Source organism: Oncorhynchus nerka, linkage group LG6 (assembly GCF_034236695.1).
Source record: "Oncorhynchus nerka isolate Pitt River linkage group LG6, Oner_Uvic_2.0, whole genome shotgun sequence".
Classification (NCBI taxonomy): domain Eukaryota; kingdom Metazoa; phylum Chordata; class Actinopteri; order Salmoniformes; family Salmonidae; genus Oncorhynchus; species Oncorhynchus nerka.
This window is the reverse complement of record NC_088401.1, coordinates 57,806,606-57,825,037: the sequence shown is the minus strand read 5'-3', so window position 1 is coordinate 57,825,037 and position 18,432 is coordinate 57,806,606. Positions and strand designations below refer to the sequence as shown.

The window sequence follows — 18,432 nt, the reverse complement described above, 5'->3', positions numbered from 1 at the left end:
CTTCATTCAGTGTTTGTATTGAGCTAGCTAGCTTTATGTGGATTTGAAAAACGGAGGTATATACTGTGTGTGTGTGTATATATATATATATATATATATATATATATTTCATAGTGTTACACTTCTGTGCAGACGTCTTGATCATATAATATCGAAATAGCCACAACTTGTAGTCCATTTTGTATTTATTAGTAATGTACAGCAAGTGTCCCATGGTAGTAACATCAGTGTTAGTAAACCATACACCAAAGTGAATACATCAAATACATCCTTAAGCTGAAAACCTAGCAACATTTTGGTAAAAGCAATGTCCACTGGCCCCTTCATTGGAGTCGCAGACTATTAGCAATAGCACCGAACGTGGATCTCTGCATTCCAACATAAATCCTCCTCTTTTTCTACACCATTTCAAACTTGTCGTTTCCTCAATATACCCTACAGTACATCCCCAGACATCCGCCGCTGTGTGGTTTGTTAGCTAAACCCGTGGTATATGAGCCCTGGGGTTATATGAATGCTAGAGAAAGCCTTGTGTCTGGTTAAGCCTGCCTGTCATTCCAGATCGCTCACTCCACACAATGGCTTTTGCAAAGGCATGGCTTTATGGCTTATCAAGTACCATGTGTCAAGGGAAAGAATGATTTGTGTACTTTTCAGGAGGTCAAAGACAAATAGTGTACGTTATAAATAAAAAGTGGAATCTCGAATGTAATGATTTATTCATATTCATTCGTTTTTCAAGTTGTGATTTTAGTTATTTTTTAGCCTGCATGTCAGTATGTTTCTGCCTTGGCCAACCATGATTGCCTTGAAATGTAATATTTTTGAGGTACCCAGGGTAAAATTCTTTAGAGTAAATAAATTCACAAAAACATAGAAAACTACATCAAAGTAAGAGATGGTGGAAGAGTAAGGCAGATGTGAAATACTGCTGAGTTTGGTTGAGCATGCATGTGTGTGCGCACATACAGGAAACTGCCAAAATAAAGAAAACACCAACATAAAGTGTTTTAGTAGTGTAGGGCCAGAACAGCTTCAATGCACCTTGGCATCGATTATACAAGTGTCTGGAACTCTTTTGGAGTGATGCGACACCATTCTTCCATGAGAAATTCCATCATTTGGTGTTTTGCTGATGGTGGTGGAAAATGCTGTCTCAGGCGCCACTGCAGAATCAATTCAATTGGGTTGAGATCTGGTGACTGAGAAAGCCATGCAGGCTCATCAAACCATTGTGACCACTCTTGCCCTGTGGAATGCCCAGCATTTTTTATACATGACCCTAAGCATGATGGGATGTTATAATTGCTTAATTAAGCCAGGAATAATACCTGCTTTCAATATACTTTGTATTCCTCATTTACTCAAGTGTTTAAATTATTTTGGCAGTAACTTGTACATTTTTAAGATTGACTTGTGTGTGATGCCACTGACAAGAAAAATGTGTGTGAGGCCTCGATGTGTCTTGTGGATGTCCATGATGGTAACTTTCAATGTTGTGAGATGCAAGGTTGATGCTTGTGCATAAACAGTATACTGATTATCACTATGAAAACTATGACTTGTTACCAAATAACAAATCAAGTATAAATATGATTGATGCTAATAGTGAGTGTTGGTCCTCTTTCTCAGTCAGTGTACAGGTCTACTTGTGTCAGCGGTGGGATAGTTGGGGATGGGGGGGGGGGGGGGGGGCTTGGGGCTGCTCCCTCCTCTCGTGATCCTGCAGGAGCCGCCACTGAGTCCCTACTGTGCTGAGATGCCTTACAGCTCATCATCCTTGGTCACTGGAAGAGACACAGACAAGAACACGATGACCGATAAGTTAATTTATTAAAGAGGTAAGTGAATGTCTAGGGTATGGGTCCTTAACTGGTCCTGTTTATAATAAATAATAATACTTCATTTAATTGTTAAAAGCGCTTTCTCAGACCCAAGGTGCAAAAAAACAAACATACAAATTATGACTAAAGTTGGGGAAGACCTGAATACTTGGAATGGTTTTCATCAGATTGTGTCACCTATCTAGCCCTGCTTCCTTTTTAGATCACTGGAAATGAAGGAGAAGTGCTTAGATAGGATCTTGCACGATGGAGAGTGTGCCTTGGAAAAGGTTTGTTGTTTTTAATAGTATCCATCATCACAGACCACCAGGGATGGGAGATCACCTAAAGGTAGAGCTAACCTTGTTATTGTGATGGGGTTTTCACTCAAACAGCCAGGTTCTTTCCCATGGAGCAAAGCTTTAAAGGCAGGTCAATAAATTGCATGTGTCAACCCCAGTGACACGTGCTGCCTTGTCGAGGCAACCGCCTAGCCCTGTCGAGAGCCAAGTGACGTGGGCCGAGCCAAAAGCAAAGCAGGCACTCCTAAACATGTCAGGACGGGATGGTCACCACGGGCTAGAAGTCACACACACATTGAATGTACGCATACATGCACAGACACACACACACAAAATGTACGCATACAAGGACGCACATGTACAGACACAGCATCATGCAAACCTGAAGAGACAAAATCAATGTATAAAGGGTAGACATGCCCTTTGGTGCCATGTTGTGTGGGTCTAGATTTAACATGAAACAAAGTAGAAATGCGTGTGCAATAGGAGTGCAATAGAACGGGGGTGCTTCAGTACCCTTCTTGACAGGGATGTCATCGATGGACTCCACCACGTGAATGGTGCCCACCGCTGAGGCCTCTCCCTTGGCGTTGACAGCGTGACACTCATACGAACCCGCCTCTTCCTTGGTGAGCGGCGAGATCTGAAAAGCATGGCGACGGTGGTTATTAAACCTCAGTGTGATTTTTAGCAGAACACATGATGTGGTCTGCAGTAAACCATCAGCTGCAAGGGGACACAAACACAGCCTCAAACTCTCCCTCCCAGTCAAACTCGGCTCCTTTCGACAGAGCACGGGCGCCATTTCAAGTGTTCAGGATTGTTTGCAGTTGTATAACTGCTGTCCAGTGCCGGCTTGCACCTGTGTAGATGTTTAGACGTTTACTTCTCACAACTACAAACATCTACAGTGGAAGATGGCAAATTAAGAAAACATGGCAACGAATCATTGTGGAAGATAAATACTCTGAAATGAGATCAAGAAATTGAGAGAATTTGATGTTTGACAGCAGGGGAGCAGAATAGCGAGAGTGAAAAGAGACGGAAGAAGAGATAGATATAGATCTAACCACTGAACAGGGCTCACCAATGTTTTCTGTTCCTTTACTGAGACATTGAAGAAGGAGTTTAATTTCTATTCAACTCTCTGTTATGTAGAGGCTCTGAACAGAACAAGTCAATGAGGAGCGTTGATGGACAACTTTGGAATATGCCTCAGGTAATATTTAAGCAATATGACATGAGGGGGTGTGGTATATGGCAAATATACTACGGTTAAGGGCTGTTCTTAAGCATGATGCAACGCGGAGTGCCTGGATACACCCCTTAGCCGTGGTATATCAGCCATATACCACAAACCCCCGAGGTGCCTTATTGATATTATAAACTGATTAGCAACGTAATTTGAACAGTAAAAAAAAATGTTTCTCATACCCGTGGTATACCACTGCTGTAAGCCAATCAACATTCAGGGCTCGAAATACCTGGTTTATAATTATAAATAAATTGCATAAATAATGGAATGTCAGCTATCTAATACATAGTAACTCTTCCACCCTATGCTTTAATTTTCCCTTTATTAACTCTGTGTGTGGTCTTTGAGGTATTTGACTGATTTGTGTCTGTGGGGGAAGATCCACAAGTCAGTATGACAGCAAAAATATTTCAAGTAGTGTGCATATCTGTATGTTTATGTGTGTGGGGGCTGGTTGGACTCACCAGGACCCAGCCGGTGACCTCATGTTTCTCAGGTCCTCCACGGGTCTGAATGGCTAGGTTGTCTCTGTCTCCTGGAAGCAGCTCCATTCTCTGTTTTCCGCTGGTGACCTGGGAAAACAGCCGTTAACGTAATAACTTACTCATCAAATCAACTCATTAAAAGCACACAGTGTGCGTGCAGCTGTAAAGCTGAAAACTTTTGACGCTTCAGCTAATACACTTCACGAGGCAACCAACTTAATCATATTATAGTAGGTTTCGGTAAATTGCCCAATGTTATTTCAAGTCATCTAAAATCACATTCTCTTTATATGACCTAAGCTCAGACACTGACATTTACAGATATAAAAACACATGACATAAGCAAAGAAAGCAAAGGCTCATCTGGGAAATCAGTGGGCCACAAGAAAGTCTTGGTATGGAAAGATGGATGTAACTAACACATGACATGTTCTGTTGGATCCAAACCATCCATCTTCAGTTGTATTTTATCGAGCTCACTGACATGTTTTTCCTCTCTCTCCCCTCAAAGAGACGAAGTGTGAGAACCAGCTGGAGGTGAGTTTGGCCTGTTTTGGTGTGTCGAAGACGTTGAAGGTCACTTAATTCCAGAGAGAAATGCCAGGGTGGTTGTGGGTTTGATTCCCACGGGGGGGGGGGGTCAGTATGAAAAGGTATGCACTCTGGATAAGAGCGCACCTGCTAAATTAGTCAAATGTAAATGTTGTACCATATTTTGGCCTTTCTCTCTCCTTCACTCTCTCTCCCCGTCTCTCACTCATCAGTTCTGTCTCCGTCTCCTACTCTTCCCCCTCAATTTTATCTCCCTCTCTCCCCTTTCCCATTATTTTCCTCCCTCTTCCCCTCTCCCTCCCTATCTGAGGGGATTTTGAGGCAAGCTGAAAACTGTTCTTCAGGAGGCCCGGACATTACTTTCTCCAGGCTCTAGTCCTCTACAGTAGATAGGACCTAACCCGGGCATAGTCATCACCTTCACTCTAACAGCTCAGCGTTCAACACCATAGTCCCATCCAATCACTAAGCTAAATACCCTGGGATTAAACACCTCCCTCTGCAACTGGATCCTGGACTTCCTGATGGGCCAACCCCAGGTGGTGAGGGTAGACAACAACATATCTGCCATGCTGACCCTCAACATGGGGGCCCCTCTGGGGATTCTTTTTCCTTCTCACCCATCTACACAGAATGCTCCATCATGACAAAGTGAAAACAAGTTTTTTGACATTTTTGCAAATTTATTAAAAATGAAATACAGAAATATCAAATTTACACACCCCTGAGTCAAAACTTTGTAGAAGCACCTTTGGCAGCGATTACAGCTTTGAGTCTTTCTGGGTAAGTCTCTCAGAGCTTTCCACCCTTAGATTGTACAACATTTGCTCATTTTATTATTTTCTAAATTCTTCAAGCTCTGTCAAATTGGTTATTGATCATTGCTAGACAACCATTTTAAGTTCTTGCCATAGATTTTCTAGTAAATTTAAGTCAAAATTGTAATTCAGAAACATTCACTGTCTTCTTGAGAAGCAAGTATAGATTTGGCCTCTTTTAGGTAATTTCCTGCTGAAAAGTAAATTCATCTACCAGTGAACCAGGTTTTCCTCGAGGGTTTTGCCTGTGCTTAGCTCCATTCTGTTTAATTTTTATCCTTTAAAACTCCCCAGTCCATAACAATTACAAGCATACCCATAACATGATGCTGCCACGACTATGCTTGAAAATATGGAGAGCGGTACTCAGTAATGTGTTGTATTGGATATGCCCCAAACATAACACTTTGTATTCAGGACAAACATTTAATTTCTTTGCCACATTTTGCAGTATTACTTTAGTGCATTTTTGCAAACAGAATGCATGTTTTGGAGATTTGTATTCTGTACAGGCTTCCTCCTTTTCACTCTGTCAATTAGGTTAGTATTGTGGAGTAACTACAATGCTGTTGATCCATCCTGAGTTTTCTCCTATCACAGCCATTAAACTCTGTAATTGTTTTAATGTCACCATTGTCCTCATAGTGAAATCCCTGTGGTTTCCTTCCTCTCCGGCAACTGAGTTTTTTTTTCTATTTAATCCTTCTGATATAATTTTTAAATTGTTCTACTATTTCTCTTTTTTTCTCTCTCTGCATTGTTGGGAAGGGCCCGAAAGTAAGCATTTCACTGATAGTCTACACCGGTTGTTTATGAAGCATGTGACAAATAAAATGTGATTTGATTTGATTAGGACCATGACAGGCCCACTACCTACTGTAATTAAAACATAATGGGGCCCCTCCACTACAAGAGAAAGAGGAATGTGGTTGCTAAGCTCACCCTTAATTCCTCAAGTTCTGCTATTTAAGGTGTGTGACTGGCTATTTAAAGGAAAACCCCTAACACCAGTTACATAGGCATTGATTGCTAAATAGGTCAGATTTAACAGGTCAAGGCAAATCTCTAATCTATGGGCTCCATTCGAACAAAGCAACATTCTGTTGAGCTGTGAGAGTGTGGGCGTTTGTGTTAATCGAATCAATTAAACCATGCTTACAATGTTAAAATGTATCAATTCACACCCACACTCTCTCTTTCAGTGCAGGAAGACTTTTTTGTTTACCACCAAAACTTCCAGATTTCCATCATGATTATATCTGTTTTCATATTAACCCCTTATGTCCTGTGCTATTGTTTCAGTGTCAACAATCACGCGCTTCATATCCTCCGTGGTCATATCTCTTTCATCCATTGTGTCCTCAACTATAGAGCCCAAATCAACATTCAGTTGAAGGGGATGTATGAATATCTAGACATAGGAAAATACATTAACAACCTACCGTATGTACAGTTATTCGGACCGTCATACTAAGCTATACATGGGAGTGATTCTGATACCCGTGTAGAAGTGTTTTCTCAAAGCATGGGGCGATTGTCTTTTTTTTTGTACCATAACCTAGAAAAGTGTTGATTCAAATTTCAATTGAACATGTCCTATTGACCTCACCGTTGGACCTTCTGGTACCTTCTTCCAGGTGATCACAGGGGTGGGGATTCCAATGGCCTCGCAGCTCAGGTAGACCTGGGAGCCTGTGACATTGTAGACCTCACCAGGGGCTGTCACAATGACAGGTGCTATAGAGGAGGAGGAGAAGAAGAAAGGAAAAAAAGGTGAGACAATTGAGTGGATTTATTATCTCCTTCACATCAACCTGTAACATGTATTTTTACCTTGCGGCGGACTCAGAGAGAGCTCTGGTGTTATCCCCTGGGACAAGCTGGTACAGGATGGAAATGTCAGAGCAGGAATTCAATGTTCCTGTTCTGATTGATGCGTTGTATAAATGAGTGAGCGTGTTACAAATGAACCGATAGCGGCTCCAGTCCTTTTAGCCGTTCAGAAAACAATTCATGTGAATCTTACAGTAAGTGGTGAAGCTGATATAACATGGAACGCATCAAGGAGTTTGGAGTTCATTCTGTTAGTTAGGAATTTGGTGAAATATTAAGCATACTTTCTCCCTTCGATTTTCTCATGCCAGTAAGAATTAGTTGAACATGACCTCTGTTTGGTTTCTCAATGTGAACCTGGACATTACTGTAATTGCCTTTGAAACATTGGGACAGGCTTTATGCTGACTTGCACCAATTAAAACTCTGTTATTAATTCTGAAAAACAAAGCTGGTAGTCTATTTAGCTCAAACAGAATGATCTGTCATTTCTATGGGTCAAGAAAATAATTTGTGCAATTACATCACGTCACACTTCTGGCACGTAATACTTTACATGTGATCCACAAGTGTAGACAGCAATGTAGGTTTACTGGAATGTCATTTTAGTTATGATGAATAGGCTTTGAATGACAAGGGTTGCAAAGTAAGGGCCGCTTTAGAACAATGTTATGATGAAACAGCTGACCTATGGAAGATTGACTATGTTGTCTTTTCAATGCTCTATACTCCAACCCAAGGAATGGATATGATATGATAATTAGGATCATAAATAAGCGCTGACTCATATACAGTTAAAGTCAGGAGTTTACATACACCTTTACCCAATACATTTAAACTCAGTTTTTCCACAATTCCTGACATTTAATCCTCGTAAAAATTCCCTGTCCTTGGTCAGTTAGGATCACCACTTTATTTTAAGAATATGAAATATCAGAATAATAGTAGAGAGAATGATTTATTTCAGCTTTTATTCCCAGTGGGTCAGAAGTTTACATACACTCAATTAGTACTTGGTAGCATTGCCTTTAAATAGTTTAACTTGGGTCAAATGTTTCGGGTAGCCTTCCACAAGCTTCCCAAAATAAGTTGGGTGAAGTTTGACCCATTCCTCCTGACAGAGCTGGTGTAACTGAGTCAGGTTTGTAGGCCTCCTTGCTCGCACATGCTTTTTCAGTTCTGCCCACAAATGTTCTATAAGTTTGAGGTCAGGGCTTCGTGATGGCCACTCCAATACCTTGACTTTGTTGTCCTTAAGCCATTTTGCCACAACTTTGGAAGTATGCATGGGGTCATTGTCCATTTGGAAGACCCATTTGCGACCAAGCTTTAACTTCATGGCTGATGTCTTGAGATGTTGCTTCAATATATCCACATAATTTCCCGACCTCATGATGCCATCTATTTTGTGAAGTGCACCCGTCCCTCCTGCAGCAAAGCTCCCTCACAACATGATGCTGCCACCCCCGTGCTTCATGGTTGGGATGAAGTTCTTCGCCTTGCAAGCCTCCCCCATTTTCCTCCAAACATAACGATGGTCATTATGGCCAAACAGTTCTATTTTTGTTTTTAATCAGACCAGAGGACATTTCTCCAAAAAGTACAATCTTTGTCCCCATGTGCAGTTGCAAACCGTAGTCTGGCATTTTTATGGCGATTTTGGAGCAGTGGCTTTTTCCTTGCTGAGCTGCCTTTCAGGTTATGTCAATATAGGACTCATTTTACTGTGGATTTGGATACTTTTGTACCTGTTTCCTCCAGCATCTTCACATTGCTGTTGTTCTTGGATTGATTTTCACTTTTCGCACCAAAGGACGTTCCTCTCTAGGAGACAAAATGCGTCTCCTTCCTGAGTGGTATGACGGCTACGTGGTCCCATGGTGTTTATACTTGCGTACTATTGTTTGTACAGATGAACGTGGTACCTCCATGCGCTTGGAAATTGCTCCCAAGGATGAACCAGACTTGTTGATTTCTTTTGATTTTCCCATGATGTCAAGCAAAGAGGCACTGAGTTTGAAGGTAGGCCTTGAAATACATCCACAGGTACATCCCCAATTGACTCAAATTATGTCAATTATCCTACCAAAAGCTTCTAAAGCCAGGACATAATTTTCGGGAATATTCCAAGCTGTTTAAAGGCACAGTCAACTTAGTGTAAGTAAACTTCTGACCCACTGGAATTGTGATACAGTGAATTATACGTGAAATAATCTGTCTGTAAACAATTGTTGGAAAATGTACTTGTGTTATGCACAAAGTAGATGTCCTAACAGACTTGCCAAAACTATAGGTTGTTACCAAGAGATTTGTGGAGTGGTTGAAAAACAAGTTTTAATGACTCCATCCTGAGTGTATGTAAACTTTCAACTTCAACTGTAGCTAGAGGCCCCTGTTGTTTTGAGTTCCGGTGAAATTTACTGTCACCAGTTAAGTAAGGTCAACAAAATCCTCCCCTGAAACCACAGCCCTAGTCAACTAACCCACAGAAAACAATAACAACTTGGAGTGGATAGAGGAATGTTGGTCTTGAATTTTAACCTAACGTTATATTTACCTTGACCTGTCTGAGAGCCTAAAGGGTGCAGCTTAAGTGGTGGTCTGACCTCGTCCTGTTGTATATGGGCAAATTAGCAAGAGTTCGGGGCCTTTCATGTGGCACAACTTTTTCTGGCAGCTAGCCAGGTTTTTTCCATTCTTTTTCCACGTCCTGAACCCTTTCGCCTGCCTAATCCAGAGCCGGCATGCAGTTATAATGAATCATGTGAAGGTTCAGTGAACTAGACACTGCTGGCTTTGCTTTAAACCAACAGGGCCTGTCTGTGTGTTTGTAGGCGAGACGCTGCTGTTTGATCGACAGTCATCCTCCTTTATAAAATGTAAAATCTCAGACATGTCTGTTCAGGGCTATATGTTCTATAGGGAGTGCCACCCCAGAGTGGAGACAACGGCTTTCAGCTTGTTCAGTGGCTGGCATTAGATCTGGTTGTTTTGGAAGGGTTATAGAGATAGAGGATGATGTAAACCTTGTCCACACCCAGTGGACAGTGCCACAGATCTTCCATAGTTCTCAGTTCTTCTATCCAGTAACTAGACAGTAGTCTAATCAAGACCATTTAGAATCAGTTTAATATATGAATTCATCGGATTAATACATTAACATGATTTGCATTGTGTAAATGGTTATTGATTATGCCAGAAAGCGTATAGCAAGCATATCACACTTAAAAATAAACATAATACCTCTTACTGATCAAGGGGAAAGATTAGTCAAGATGAAAGTGACACCAACATGTAACACCAAAATGTCATGTCTAGGCCCCTTGGTGAACTATTGGCTATCAGGTCAGAATGTATTTGATATGGATTAGAAGTATTGTAGCGTGATACACCAAATCAAAACAGTTTTTCCAAAATATACAGAGTTCAATGTCCACTAAACTACTACTGCGCTCTATATAATAAGTGGCCCGTTATCTGCCGTTCCCCCCATTCTCACCTGTTGAGCATTTTCCTTTATTCAAGATCTTGATTTCAGGCTTCTCCTCGTTCACCGCTTTCAGGCTGGCAACTTTCAAGTCGCAACCAGTTTTATAAGTCACCCCATCGGAGCCACACACTTCGTAGTTGGTTTTGCAGGCGCAAACGCCGAGCTTTGTCTTTCTGTCCTTTTCGCTCTTTATGCACTCCAGTCCAGAGGCGCAACGCTTGGCTGTGGCTCCGCGCCCCCCACATGGTTCCCCGGCTCCGTACGCGCAAAGTGAACAACAACCGCAGGAGTCAAAAATTGTGCCAGACTTGCAGCCCTCATTTGGTAGAGGGTCGCACAGGCTGGGTTCACACGTGCCACAGGTGCGCGGCACACGGTCCGCAGATGCGGACGCAAGTGACAACGATACCGCCACGGCGAAAAGCACCAACATGTTGATGTTGAGTTTATAGTGGTGATTCTGTATTGCCATGGCTGTCTCATACAGTGTAAAGCACTGTACAGTTCTTATTAGCGATTTTGTTGAAGCTCAACCCCGCCCCCAAAATCCCCTCCTTTGACTTCCATGTCTCCATAAAAGTTTTGGTCTAAATCCCCATTTTAAATTGACTTTGCAATGAACCAAAAACACCACAGTTAATACAAAATAATGTTTTATTTTACTGAAGTAACTTCAACCCAATTACTTCAACTTTTTGAACACATCTGATATAATCAACAATTTATGGATGACATAATGAGATTCACATTCAATAAATAAACATTTTGTGCAATTTATACTGGATGTTCAAAGTACAAATCTAACATCCACTGATCATCCATGATTATGGTGGTCATCTTAAATACATGTCTTGCACATCGTTTGCCAGTTACAATGCCAGTCAAAGTTGCATTGCCAGTTACATTCCCTAATCACAACACCAAGTTATCCTGGGTAGAACAGGGAGTGGTTGCCTTTCAAAGTAAGCATGCATATACATGTTACAGTATACACCAGTCACATAGATATATTGATACTGACTTGGTTTGTTAGATATGGACGTGTTGGCTATGTCTGATTTTCTCTGATGGACCATCACCCATTGTGGTACACTCTAGATCTCAGTTCAGTGTTCACCAACCCTTGTCTTTGAGAGATACAGGGTGTACAGCGCAGGCGTTTGTGCCAACCCAGTGCTAACACGTGATTATTCAGCTGATCATTAATACCTTGACTGGCAGGAATTGGGGAAGGGGCTTTAGGGTTGATTTAGGATTGAAAGTCTTTTATCCACTATGAGATGGAAAACCGTTTTGACTTGATGTATTTGGAAACGAAGGAGGAAGCAATATCTCTGTAAGGCGTGTCTGAGTTGGAGCACGTGGAGGGGATGTGGCACCGCCTCCGGAAGCGAGGCGAGCACAGGAGCAGATTGTGACCCAGTCCCACCCAACTGGAGGTCAACCAGTACAGAGTTATGGACTAGAGAAGAATGAGAAGGCCAAAAGGATAGTGTGTCAATCTTTGGCATTCAGCATAGACAAATAAGCAGGGTTTAATTCCGTACATAAAATAAAACTCAACTGGAAGCGAGGTTCATATGGGTAGCCCCTCAGAATCATATCTGAAAAAGCATACGAAACATCACCCTACTAGAATAGATCTAACTAAACCAAAGGTCAGGAATTTTTTTCAGTTTACCTTGGAGGATTTCATGGGCCTACTCTCACGTGGACCAGCGTTTTGGGTTTCTCTTTGGCAGATCAGTTTCTTATGTAACGATCATGGTGCTCCAAAGGAAGACAACAAAATTACACTCCAGATTATCGAGACAGATTGGGGGGGTGGCTGGCTAGATTGGGAGGATGAATCAGTGTACCTGGGAAAGAGCGAGAGAGTGCTTTCAAAAACAGAGAAGGCTATTCAGGGACAAGCAGGGTTTGTCTGTCGCAACATCTGTCGAAATATTTAAAAAATGTACAGCGTGTGTGTGTGTGTGTGTGTGTGTGTGTGGGCATCTTCCATATAAGAGAGGCGTCCTGTGCATGGGCCTGTGGACTTGGTGGAATTGTCACTAAAGTCGGGGAGAAAACATCCTCAGTGTGTTTTCAGCTATTACCATTTAGGTGGGCTTCTAAATATAGTGTTCCTCTCATCCATACCTTATGTGATGGATGGATAGGCACACAGAGGCAACTGGAGTTAGGGAGACAGAGGTGTGGCTGAAGTATTTTGTTTCAGAGCTAGTGGGAGGGTGTTAACAGGGCTGGCTAGGGAAATGTGCTAGCTGTCTGTTAATCTACAGGGGAAAGTGATGTGGCATGTTTAATAGCTTTTGTGATGAAATGTTGTTGAAGGCTAAAATGTTTCTGGTTTGTGGTTGCGTGTGCAGACAAGCATGTAGACTCGCATGTGCATACATGCAGATAAATGGACACGCACGGATGGACTCACAAACAGGCACGAACACGATAACTTATACGCACGCATGCAAACACACACATAAACTTACTGAGGGCACGGTGGCAGCTATGGGCCTCATCATCAGAGAAATCCCTCTGACAAAGTTGGTTACATACTTCTGGAACCTGGATGCTTCTTTCCTCCGCAGAGAAAATACTGGACAACACAGAAACCAGACGTAATAAGGTCAATAAGGTCTCAATGTTCTCATTCCTAGTGGGAAATACATTCTGTATTTTCATGGGTCAGTGAAGGATGCAGAATTACCAAATTAAAATCCAAAACAGATGTGTCAATCACATACAGTAAATCTGAACCAGGGCGCCAGGTAGCCTAGCGGTTAAGAGCGTTGGGACAGTAACCGAATGGTCGCTGATTTGAGTCCATGAACTGACTAGTTGAAAAGTCTGTCCTTGAGCAAGGTACTGAACCCTAATTGCTCCTGTAAGTCGCTCTGGATGTGAGCATCTGCTAAAATGTAAATATAAAAATGTTTTAGCAACCCTATTCATATTTCTATCCTTTGCAACCATATCACAGTAGATCATCTTTAACAGTATGTTCTGTCCTAGCCTATGTTTTGTTACACTAAAACATGACACTCCACCCCTGAAATCCATAGTGAGTTTAACACAGCTGAAAGCACAACAGGTGAGGAGTTTCCTCTTGTAAAAAAAAGGGGGGGGGGGGTCTGAATACTGGGTGGATCAAAGCTCTCCTCTAAAATGTTTCCCTATTGTGTGTCTAATGGAGCTGCTGCTCAAGCCAGGGTGTGTTAGTTAGACCAGGGCCTCACCTCTGTGGAACAGGTTGATGACGCCCAGGGAGACAAGTGGAGTCATACAACGTCAGGTTGAAGAACCATAGAGCGCCACCTACTGTCAGCTTTGTCTGCCACACTGAAATAATGACAGTATAATCAATTAATATTTTAAATATTCCATAGTCAGAATAAAGCAGTACAAATGTGATTATGTCTCTTGTAGAAGATACAACAGCCTTGATTGTGAATTGATTGATTGATTAAGTAGGTGGGTGAGTGTGGAGGTTTACCAGTGGCGTCATCAGACACCCCCAGGCTCAGGATCTGCAGGGCCAATAAAAGGTCACTTTAAAATGTGCAGTTTTGTCACATAACACAATGCCACAGATGTCTCAAGTTTTAAGGGAGCGTGCAATTGCTGAGTGCAGGAATGTACACCAGAGCTGTTGGCAGAGAATTTAATGTTCATTTCTCTACCATAAACCACCAACATCGTCTTAGAGAATTTGTCAATACGTCCAACTGGCCTCACAACCGCAGACAACGTGTAACCCGCCAGCCCAGGACCTCCACATCCGGTTTCTTCACCTGCAGGATCATCTGAGACCAGCCACCTGGACAGCTGATGAAACTGTGGGTTTGCACAACCGAAGAATTTCTGCACAAACTGTCAGAAACCGTCTCTGAGAAGTTTGTCTGTGTGCTCATAGTCCTCACCAGGGTATTGACCTGACTGCAGTGGGAAAATTCGCACCTTCGATGGCCACTGGCATGCTGGAGAAGTGTGCTCTTCGTGGATGAATCCCGTTTTCAACTGTATCGGGCAGATAGCAGACAGCGTGTATGGCATCGTGTGGGCAAGCAGTTTGCTGATGTCAACGTTGTGAACAGAGTGCCCCATGGTGCCGGTGGCATTATGTTATGGGCAGGCATAAGCTATGGACAACGAACACAATTGCATTTTATCGATGGTAATTTGAATGCACAGAGACACCCTGATCAGATTCTGAGGCCCATTGTTGTGACATTCATCTGCCGCCATCACCCCATGTTTCAGCATGATATTGCATGGCCCCATTCCGCAAGGATCTGTACACATTTTCTGGAAGCTGAAAATGTCCACTTCTTCCATGTCCTGCATACTCACCAGACATGTCACCCATTGAGCATGTTTGGGATGTTCTGGATCGACGTGTACGACAGCGTGTTCCAGTTCACGCCAGTATCCAGCAACTTCGCACAGCCATTGAAGAGGAGTGGACAACATTCCACAGGCCACAATAAACAGCCTGATTAACTCTATGAGAAGGAGATGTGGTGGGCTGGTGGTCCCATCAGATACTGACAGGGGCATGATTCAGAAAACCAACCTTTTTTTTTAGGTATCTGTGACCAATAGATGCATATCTGTATTCCCAGCCATGTGAAATCCATAGATTACGGCCTAATGAATGTATTTCAACTGACTCATTTCCTTATATGAACTGTAACTCAATAAAATCTTAGAAAATGCATTTAGATTTTTGTTCAGTGTAAAATAGATCTAAAAAGGAAACTGTCATACACCATTTCATTGACAGTGAAGATCAAGAGAGCATTTTTCTTTTAAGAAAAACTCAAAAGGAAGGCTTATCCAATCAAATGTTGTCACATGCACTGAATACAACAGGTGTAGACTAACATGAAATGCTTACTTACAAGCCATTAACCAACAATGCAGAGTTTTTTAAAAGTAAGTAAGAAAAATAAATACTAAATTAAAGAAACTAACGTTTAAAAAAAAGTAACACAATAAAATAACCTTTATTTAACTAGGCAAGTCAGTTAAGAACAAATTCTTAATTCTTAATGAGGCTGTATACAGGCGGTACCGGTACCGGTACCGGTACCAAGTCAATGTGCGGTTGTAAAGGTTAGTCGAGGTAATTGAGGTATTATGTACATGTAGGTAGTAAATGACTATGCATAGATAATAAATGGCCAGTAGCAGCATCGTAAAAAAAGGGGGTCAATGCAAATAGTCTGGATAGCCATTTGATTCACTGTTTAGCAGTCTTATGGCTTGAGGGTTGAAGCTGTTAAGGAGCCTTTTGGACCTAGACTTAGCGCTCCACACTGCCAGATGTCTGACCTCCCTATAGGCTGTCTTATCGTTGCCGGTGATCAGGCCTACCACCGTTGTGTCGTCTGCAAACTTAATGATGGTGTTGTAGTCTTGCATGGCCATCCAGTCGTGGGAGTGCAGCAGGGGACTAAGCACTCACCCTTGAGGGGAAACCGTGTTGAGGATTGGCGTGGCAGATGTGTTGTTGCCTACCCTTACCACCTGGGGGCAGCCCATCAGAAAGTCCAATATCCAGTTGTAGATGGAGGTGTTTAGTCCCAGGGTCCTTATCTTAGTAAGGAGCTTTGAGGGCACTATGGTGTTGAATGCTGAGCTGTAGTCAGCGAACAGCATTCTCACGTAGGTGTTCCTTTTGTCCAGGTGGGAAAGGGCAGTGTGGAGAGCAATAGATATTGCATCATCTGTGGATCTGTTGGGGCGATATGTGAATTATAGTGGGTCTAGGGTTTCTGGGATATTAGTGTTGATGTAAGACATGACCAGCCTTTCAAAGCACATCATGGCTACCCTTTAGGCAAGCTACCTTGGCTTTCTTGGGCACAGGGACTACTATGTACGTATTACAGACTAAGCCAGGGAGAGGTTGAAAATATCAGTGAAGACTCTTGCCAGTAGGTCAGCACATGCTCTGAGTATGCGTCTTGGAAATCCATTTGGCCCTGCCAGATGTTTAAAGGTCTTACTCATATCGGCTACATAGAGCGTGATCACACAGTTGTCCAGAATAGCTGGTACTCTCATGCATGGTTCAGTATTGCTTGCCTCGAAGTGAGCATAGAAAGCATTTAGCTCATCTGGTAGTCAGAGCCGGTGTGGTAAGATTCAATCTTAGTCCTGTATTTACACTTTGCCTGTTTGATGGTTCATTATTTGGGCATAGTGGGATTTCTTATAAGCGTCCAGATTAGTGTCCCGCTCCTTGAAATCGGCAGCTCTAGCCGTTAGCTCAGTTCGGATGTTGCCTGTTATCCATGGCTTCTGTTTGGGATATGTACATATGGTTACTGTGGGGACGACGTTATTGATGCACTTGTTGATGAAGCCGGTGACTAATGTGGAATACTCGCCAATGCTATCGGATGAATACCGGAACATATTCCAGTCTGGGCTAGCAAAACAGTACTGGTAGCGAAGCATCTGCATCATCTGACCACTTCCGTACTGAGTGAGGCAGTGCATTCTATTTCTGTTGATATGTATAAACTAGAGTCTTGAAGTTGGCGCCAAGCTCCCAGAGGCAGCCCTCCATAAGCCTGGGTCAAAGGTCATTTCTTTACCGGCAGTGTTTTTCCATCCAGCCCTTTTCACTTGGCTCGCACTTAGATCTCGTAGCGCAACCTCTTAGCCAGCTCCGCCATCTCCACTTTCAGGTCTTCAATTTAGCTGGAGGCAAAGAGAAACACGGGGATTAGCTTTGATTCAACATAGACACCCCCTGCAGCCAAAAGTTATAAAATTACACTGCACACATTAGTAACCCAAAACTGGACATAGGTCGTAGAGTGAATCAGGGTAGCCAAGTAGCCTGGTCAGAAGGGAGCACTCTCTCTGAGTTATGACAACGAAACATTCAAACCGACTGCTCCTTTTTTAAAATCAAGTTCTCAAAGTCCTCCAAGAGTCGGGGACCTTGATGTATTACAGCCAAATATTAAAGTAAAAATGCTGTTTTCCTCATGATGACTCATGAAGGTCATTCACAGACATGAGTAGAATAGAATGCTTGTGTGTGTGTGTGTGTGTGTGTGTGTGTGTGTGTGTGTGTGTGTGTGTGTGTGTGTGTCAGGCCTGTGAGAGGGGGGAGCAATATGCTGACTCTTGTTCTCACACAGTGGGGGAGAGAGCTGCACTGGGGAGGGGAGGAAAAGGAGTAAGTGGAGGCAGGAAAAAAACAACATCCCACAGCTGAGGAAGGATGAAGGAGTGTGAAAGAATCCTTAATAAGGCCAAGCGCTCAGCAACGTTTGCACCAGTCACAGCATTGGCGGACTTTAAAATGCCTGTCATAGTTCCCCAGAATGTGTGTAAACATCTGGATCTTCCTGGGATGTTTCAATAACAGACAAAACGATGGGAGACGAGGGAGTTTCAACAAGTGTCTCATGTGTTCCCTCTGGTGGAATGGTGAGCAGCAGAGAACATCTCCCCAGTGTGATTATATCATGTTTCACTTGTTTAACATAACAATATGGATGAGCACTTCTTTCCTGATAAAATCTTTTGTGGTTGTTTGGATACTGTACAGTTACATTTTAAATTGTTTAGCAAATAATACATCATACCAGGGTTGTACCTCAATAGTCTAATGTAGCTTCCTACTCGTATCTCTTCTCCTTCAACTGCATCCATCTGTGTTCACAAAATAGGTGAAACCACTTGTCGATGCTTCCTGGATATTTGCTTTCACCTGTGCAAATTAAGGAAATAAGATGAGGAAGGATGCTACTTCACTTTAGACTATGGAGATTCACCCCAGGGCTTCTCAAGCTCAACTCTGACCCTGTTGAGACTAGTTTGTGCACCAATAAGGGCTGAAAAAACAC

The 18,432-nt window shown here is 42.5% G+C and overlaps 1 protein-coding gene across 1 annotated transcript; it reads right to left on the bottom strand.

Moving 5' to 3' along the window:
- Window positions 1-167: 167 nt before the first annotated feature.
- On the bottom strand, window positions 168-11,063 carry LOC115130737 (insulin-like growth factor-binding protein 7). The gene is made up of 5 exons (XM_029662157.2): window positions 10,568-11,063; window positions 6,845-6,972; window positions 3,845-3,952; window positions 2,642-2,768; window positions 168-1,787 (listed from the first exon to the last, which is right to left on the bottom strand). Exons 1-5 carry the CDS (start codon window positions 11,028-11,030, stop codon window positions 1,765-1,767), a joined length of 849 nt encoding a protein of 282 aa, XP_029518017.1. The 5' UTR covers window positions 11,031-11,063; the 3' UTR covers window positions 168-1,764.
- Between the last annotated feature and the right edge of the window lie 7,369 nt (window positions 11,064-18,432).